We start from the raw sequence: 7,093 nt of genomic DNA on the forward strand, positions 1-7,093 counted from the left end.
ATCAAGGACCCGGGTCTGCTTTCGGTTTACGAGGACCAAGTCCCAAACACCTCCAGGTACAGGAACAGACTTTCATCAGAGGTACTGAATTAATGGAGAGCAGAATTTGGCTCAAAGGATGAATGTCTCCTCCAGAGGCCCAGAAAAGGCCCTTATAATGTCCCAGACAGAGGGATGTAGAGACTACCCTTGGCTCAGAGAATTGTCACGTGCACAGAGGACAACCAGACATCCTGAACTATTAAAAACCAGTGGTATAGAAAAATAAAAGGCATAAAATACTGAACCAAAAAGGTTCCAAATAAGGCATCAGCAGGTCCCGACTGGATGTGCTCCTGTTATGTACGTCACCCTCCCAGCCAGGGTGGTTAGGAACGATGCATTAGGGTTGTATTTCTGACCTCAGTCACTAAAGCACTACGAGCAACCAGAAGGGTTCAAGTTCTCTTTGAATGAAAAGGAAATGAAAACACCCAAATCACAAACAAAACGAGGAGTATTCTTTTTGGTTAAGTGTCCCTTAGAAAATCAAATAAAAACGTTAAAGCAATTTGTCGAAACGATTCTTTAAAAAAAGGACAACGTTCCTATAAAGTAAAAATATATATATAGAAATAGAATAGATTTTTGTTCTTGTTCTTAAAAAACACAAGAAGACATTCAGCATCACGTCAGCGGATTCTGCCCAACTTCCCATCATCCGTCCTCTGCAACAACCGCTGCTCATTTAAGGCAAGACGTCAAGTTGGCACCGTTACAGCAGGGGAATCAAAGTGGCTGGAGAGGGCCCTCAGCGGGGCTGCTTCTCCCGCACGCTGACCGAGCCGTCCTCCATGCCGAAGTACACCACCTCTGCCATGTCGATGAAGAGTCCCGTCTCCACCACGCCTGGGAAATGAGAGTTCACACTCTGGTTAATGCCACAGACACCCCAGCGCCTGGATTCCCCTGCTCTGCCCATGGGTTGGGTTGTTAAAAGGCAGCAGAGGTTCAGAGAGAGGTGTCCAACACGGGTGATGTTGTGTAGGGAGGCCCTGGAAGTCTCTTCCGTGAGGCCATCCCCAAAAGAATGACAAGACATCAGAGCAGCTTCCAGTGTCTGAAGGGGGATACAAGGATGCTGAAGAGGGGCTCTTCATCAGGGACTGCAGTGACAGGACAAGGGGGGATGGGTTCAAACTGAAACAGGGGAAGTTCAGGATGGATACAAGGAAGAAGTTCTTCCCCGTGAGGGTGCTGAGGCACTGGCACAGGTTGCCCAAAGAAGTGGTGAATGCTCCATCCCTGGCAGTGTTCAAGGCCAGGTTGGACAGAGCCTTGGGTGACATGGTCTTAAGATGATCTTAAGGTCCTTTCCAACCCAAACCATTCTGTGATTCTATGACTTGGAGCAACCTGCTCTAGTGGAAGGTGTCCCTGCCCGTGGCAGGGGGTTGGAACTGGAGGAGCTTTAAGGTCCCTTCCAAGCCAAAGCATTTTGTGATTCTATGATTTTCAGCCACCTGATGACCCAGGGGAGCAGAAGGAAGCCACAAGCTTACTCTGCCTTTAAACACATCTAAAATCCTAACCTGTTAAACAACACCTGGATCACACTTATTTAAATGTTAAGACTTGGCAGATCTAAAGCTACCTCTTCAATTTGCAGCCCATTTGCAAATGTACTTCTGGTTGCATTTAATTATGGGGTGCTCCTAACTTCACAGTGATCACTGAGCTACAGCCAGAGGCCGGGAAGGTGGGAAGAAATGGAGGACAAGGGCTAGGTGGCCACAGCCCTGCTATCACCACTGTATTTAGGCTGTCACGGTTCTGCTCCTCTACTTCTGGGTGGAGAAGATGCTCTTTGCCTCTTAGCAGGTCCACTTCTGAGCAGCAAATGGTGCCGAGATCATCTCCAAACCAATGTCATGGAAAAGGTCCCATCATTTACCTTTCATCTCTCAACCAAAACAGATTAAAGGAAGAAGTCCTTATAATACACTATGTTGCTGCTACGTGGGGATGTTGAGGTTTGTGCAACAGGATCCCAACCTGTTCCTACATGCCCTGACAACACAGAGTCAGTGAAGACAATCATGTTATGGCCTTCAGGGCTAACAGGTACCTGAGATAACTCAAAGATAAAAGATACAACAATATGTATTCAAAAGCTGACCAGATTCAAGAGCAGACTTGGCCAAGATAACCAGAAAAGATACCCAGACGTGGCTGAGCCAGTCTATCTGCCGCTGCACTGAGGTCCAGAGAGTTCCAGAGACCTGGACCATCCAGAAGCAGCTCTGGCCTGGGCAGCAGGTCTCATGCAAGGCAGGAGTCCTTGCAGAGAGGATGCTTCATTTGCAAACAGTGCAATCAGCCACTGCTTCTCTCTTGCACAAGCAATAGCTTAGTAGGATATGCTGCACCCTCACAGCACAGGACTATATGATGGTAATGGGATGCAGAGCTATAAGAGCTCCTGGAAAATAGCATGAACCCCCCCCTCCAGCATCCACCAGTGTGTCCACTAAAAGTCCCTCTCTAAATGGGCACAAAGAGAGGAAGGAGTAGCACAGGACTGGTGTGCCTAATGGGAAACGGTGTCCCTGTGGACCACCCAACATCACCCCAGGTTTTCATCATGATATGGAAATGCCATATGGGTACAGTTGTACTAATTCTCATGTAGAAGAAGATGTAGGGACCAGTAAGAGGGCAGTAAACACACACACACATAATTCTTTCTGTCTAGGGTAGAGCTCCCGTGGTCAGGGTTATCCAGCATGGACCAAGCCTTAGCAACTTCGATTTTGTCTTTTTCAGACATTACCTGGTATCATTTTTATGGCAGTGTTCACTTCACCCCATTCGTGAACCTTGTCAAACTTCCAGTCCAGGATGAAGTTCCCGTTGTCTGTAACCACAGGACCCTGGGAAGCAAACCCATATGTCACACCATGAGCTCCCTGTCTATTGAGCCCAGCCAGGGACTGTCACAGCCCTCACTGGGACCAGCCATCACCACCACAACCATTTAGAGAGTCACTAGTGAAGTAAATCAGGACAGTCCACAATAAGCCTGTAAGTAAAACCATCACCCAAGGCTTGTTCTTTAATCTCCTTCATACAGATAATCATGCAGAAGCAAGAAACGATGGAATTTCGTCACTGCAACAGGGAATCATTTTCCCAAGAGTAAAGCTCAATTACAGTCCTAAAAAGGATGTCACAAGCAACTGAATCCAAAGCAAGACTCCTCTGCCCCAGTGATAAGAGCATGCTGCTGAATGCCATGAGGACGTCTTGGAGTTGAAGAACTGCTGGATTTCAGCATTCCGGATGTGCCCAGCACTCTCCCAAGCCAAACAAAGGGGGAACTTGGGTCTTTTCAACAGACTGGGGCTGAGGACAAGGCATTTCAGCAGTGCTGAGCAGGGTGTGCAACCACACACGCCAGAGGGAGCAGCATCCTCAAAGGACACAGTTGGTTTGGTGCTGGAGCAGCACTGATTTGCATTCCCCAAGCAAGGCTGGTCTCACGTTCGTAGAGAATGACTGGTCTGCTCTTCTCAGGCACCCAAATGCAATCCCTAGAGCCTCTTGGGCTTAAAACCAACCTTCAGGTGTTAACTCCAGCCATACTGCAGACAGCTCTCCATTTCCTTTGCCATGCAATGTGGCTGGTGAAACCCTGCTGCTCAAGTGATGGGGCAGTGACAGCAGAGACAAAGCACCCTCAGTTTTAATTTGTCTGGTTCTATGTGGTACAGAGGAGCATGAGCTGCCCCCTAACTCAAGACCCTCTTTGGCAGCACAGACTGCTCTCCAACCTCCAACATCCCCACAGAGCAGTGGGTCAGACCTGGGCTGGCAATCCCTCCTCTCCCTGCTCACGGATGCTTGCTTCAGTAGACATAAGCCAGAGAGGCTTTCAATGAGCAGCCTGAACACTTGAACATACACTTCATTAACCAAAGTATAATTAGGGGAATTACACATGCCGCTCATGGGAGTGAGAGCCCAGATTTAATCAGATGAAAGGCCAGACCTCTGGTCCTCCATTTGCCCACGTTCAGGTGGCTCCTTGGGGGAAGCTGGGCTGGTGAGGGACACTTACTGCTTTGCTAACAGCCATCCGCAGCTCCGCAGCACCTCCGAAGTTTTTGGTCAGGGCTCTGGTGACAGGGACGTAAGCCATGGGGATGACTTCAATAGGAATTCCCTTCTTCCACTGCTCCCCGAGGCTCTCTGATTTTTTCCTGAGGATACAGTTTGAGGTGGGATCAGGGTCGGGCATTACATTGCTAACACCACTATCACATCACCTCTTGCAGACCCCACAGGCATAACACCCTGAGGGCACAGCAATCCGTTCACACGTGTAGGAAGAATCAGTTCAATGTATGATGCTTTGTTAACTTATAAGCCCTGTTTTGACATGTTTTGGACAAGCAGGAAACGAGCTGTTTTTCCTACAGCCCTGCAGCACTATGTACAGGAAGAGAAATCTATTCTGTGCTGACAATCACTGAGCTCAAAGAGCAGAGCAGCCATTTCCCCACAAGCCCTGCTGACTCCTAAGCAGGCCTGCTGAGCTGAAAATTAAGAAGAAAAGCTAAACTGAACTGATAAAGCACTGGGAGTCAGGCTCATTTGCACCTATTCCTGCTCCCCTGACCCTCTGGAAGGACAACAGTGGCCTAACACAGGACTATCTGAATCCTCCCACAGGACAGAGGTGTGATAGACAGTAATATCTTCACCTGTAATCAGCAATAACAATGAAGCATTTTGCATATCCTGCAACTATCTTCTCTTGTGTCAAGCAGCCACTGCACGGGGGAGAAAATAGAAATAAAATAATCAGAAAACATCAGATTGCCCCTCAATGTGCCCAATGGCCTTGAAATCCAGTCTCCTGGATCATGCTCTTGTTGGGTTTGGTGCTGCCGTTGCCCCACACCAATGCTCCTTCCCCCGCCCCATCACTTTATCCCCCTTGTCCCTCACACACACTTGGTCAGGAGCCATCTCCCATTGCAGGTGCATGCACAGGACCCCCTCAGCCTCTCCAGCCCACCCCAGAGACCCTGGCAGGCACAAAGGGATGCTCAGAGGCCACCCGCCACCAGCACCCTGCACAGGACAGCAAGGCTCACCCGCCACCTTTGATAAGGTTGAGGTCAGAGTCCACTTCATCTGCTCCATCGATGGCAACGTCGAGCTGTAGGGAGAGGAGAAACTTGGTGTGGAAACCCCTCCTGTGCAGCACCCAGGCACTGCTCTTTGTGCAGCTCAGGATCCGAGCAGCAGCCAGAAATGTCACTAGAGCTGGGACCACTTTGATGCCAGCCTGACCACAGATCAGCATCCCAAGGATGCCAGGACCCACTAAACCACAGGCATGTGAGAGCAGGAGAAAGAAAAGCCAAAACCTAATTGCTGGCCTCCAAGGCACATCACTTTAGCTTCTAGTGTCACTTAAGGACCAGCATGCAAGCAGGGAGCTCACGGGGGAAATCTTGGTGACAATTCAGCAACATGATATTCCTATCTCAGCCTGAAAGAGATTCCACCTGGAGGAAACCCAACTCGGCAGCCTGTTCGCTACCTAAAGCATCAAGCAGTAAGACAAGGCTTGGGGAAGAACATAAACTAAGGCAGTTCTCACTCATGCTGCCTCAACTCATGTCCTCAGGGGAACACAAAGGAGCCTGGTGCTTTATGAAGGACCAGGTTTAGAGGAAGGTCGGGTGAGGTCTCACCTCTGCGGTCCTACTTACCTCTGGATGTCGGTCCAAGTCACTTAGTGTTAAGCCATTCTGCAGGATCAGCTGACGGGCCTGTGCACCAAGAAGACAGCAAACACCATTTACTGGTGGCAAACACCATTTACTGGTGGCAAACACCATTTACTGGTGTCAGGAAAGGGAAACAGACCCGTGGTGTCAATCCCTCAGCTGCAGCAAGGATGGAGTCTGCTTGGAAGAGCTCCACTGCTCCACCCTGCGCCTGGAGAGGCTGCAGCCAGCAGTGGGAATGCATGGCAAGGAGAAAATGATGCTCCCACACCAGATTCATTTAACCAAAGGAAAACCTTGCTGCTGATTGGAACTAAAATGCTCAATGGTACAACAGAGCTCCTGGGTTCAGGTCTCTGCACTAAACAGCAGGAGGCACCATCAGCTTGGTGGGAATCGCTTGTATCTAAACATCAGAGCAGACATGGGGGGTTTGAGTCCTCTGTTGTTTCAGCTTGGATATCATTCTCCCTCACACACATCCAGCCCCTCTGATTTCCTTCAGCTGAAAAATGGGAGCAAGAAGATGAAGTATTTACACCATGGTGATGCAGAGCTAACAATGAAAATACTTTTCATATTGGAAACAAACAAGCAAACAAACAAGGTTATAAAGAAAAGTCCAACTGGTGGAAGAAGAGTGGGAAGCCTCTAAAATAGGTACTTAGCAGCTCCAATCTCCTTCCACTGAAGTGCCTGTGTATTTCCCTCTAGGGGCAGTACAACACAGAGCACCCAGTGACCCTCCACTCAGTTCATCAGTTTAAAGAGAGACTCCTAGAACTGTTTAGGTTGGGAAAGACCTTTAAGACCATTGAGTCCAACCATTAACCTAGGAGTGACAAGTCCACCACTCAACCATGTCCCTGTGTGCCACATCTACAAGTCTTCTAAATACCTCCAGGGATGGTGACTCCAGCACTGCCCTGGGCAGCCTGTGCCAGTGCTTGACACCCTTTCTTTCTGTGATGAATTTTTTCCTAATATCCAATCTAAACCTGCCCTGGTGCAGCTTGAGGCCATTTCCTCTTGTCCCATCCCTTGTTCCTTGGGAGCAGAGACCAGCCCCCTCCTGGCTCCATCCTCCTGTCAGGCAGTTGCAGAGAGCGATAAGGTCCCCCCTTGAGCCTTCTCTTCTCACCACTAGACAAAGCTCAGAGAGGACCTTTTAGACCATCTCCTTTAGACAACCTTCTCTCCCGTGACAGGACTGGCAGTAACGTACACCATCGTTCCCATACACCGCACACACTGAGAGCTGCAAATGCAGCATTCCCTGTACCCACAATGACTACCAAGCAATGCTGCTA

At 49.2% G+C, this 7,093-nt stretch overlaps 1 protein-coding gene across 1 annotated transcript in view; it reads right to left on the reverse strand.

Moving 5' to 3' along the window:
* Positions 1-652: 652 nt before the first annotated feature.
* Positions 653-7,093, reverse strand: part of RPIA (ribose 5-phosphate isomerase A) — a gene marked incomplete at its 5' end in the record, with an annotated part of 13,809 nt that continues 7,368 nt past the window's right edge. The window contains 6 exon segments of the mRNA XM_010013641.1: positions 653-888; positions 2,813-2,912; positions 4,100-4,241; positions 4,746-4,814; positions 5,142-5,206; positions 5,766-5,825. Of these exon segments, the coding sequence (XP_010011943.1) occupies positions 791-888; positions 2,813-2,912; positions 4,100-4,241; positions 4,746-4,814; positions 5,142-5,206; positions 5,766-5,825 (534 nt within the window).

Source organism: Nestor notabilis, unplaced genomic scaffold (assembly GCF_000696875.1).
Source record: "Nestor notabilis isolate BGI_N333 unplaced genomic scaffold, ASM69687v1 scaffold1224, whole genome shotgun sequence".
Taxonomy (NCBI): domain Eukaryota; kingdom Metazoa; phylum Chordata; class Aves; order Psittaciformes; family Psittacidae; genus Nestor; species Nestor notabilis.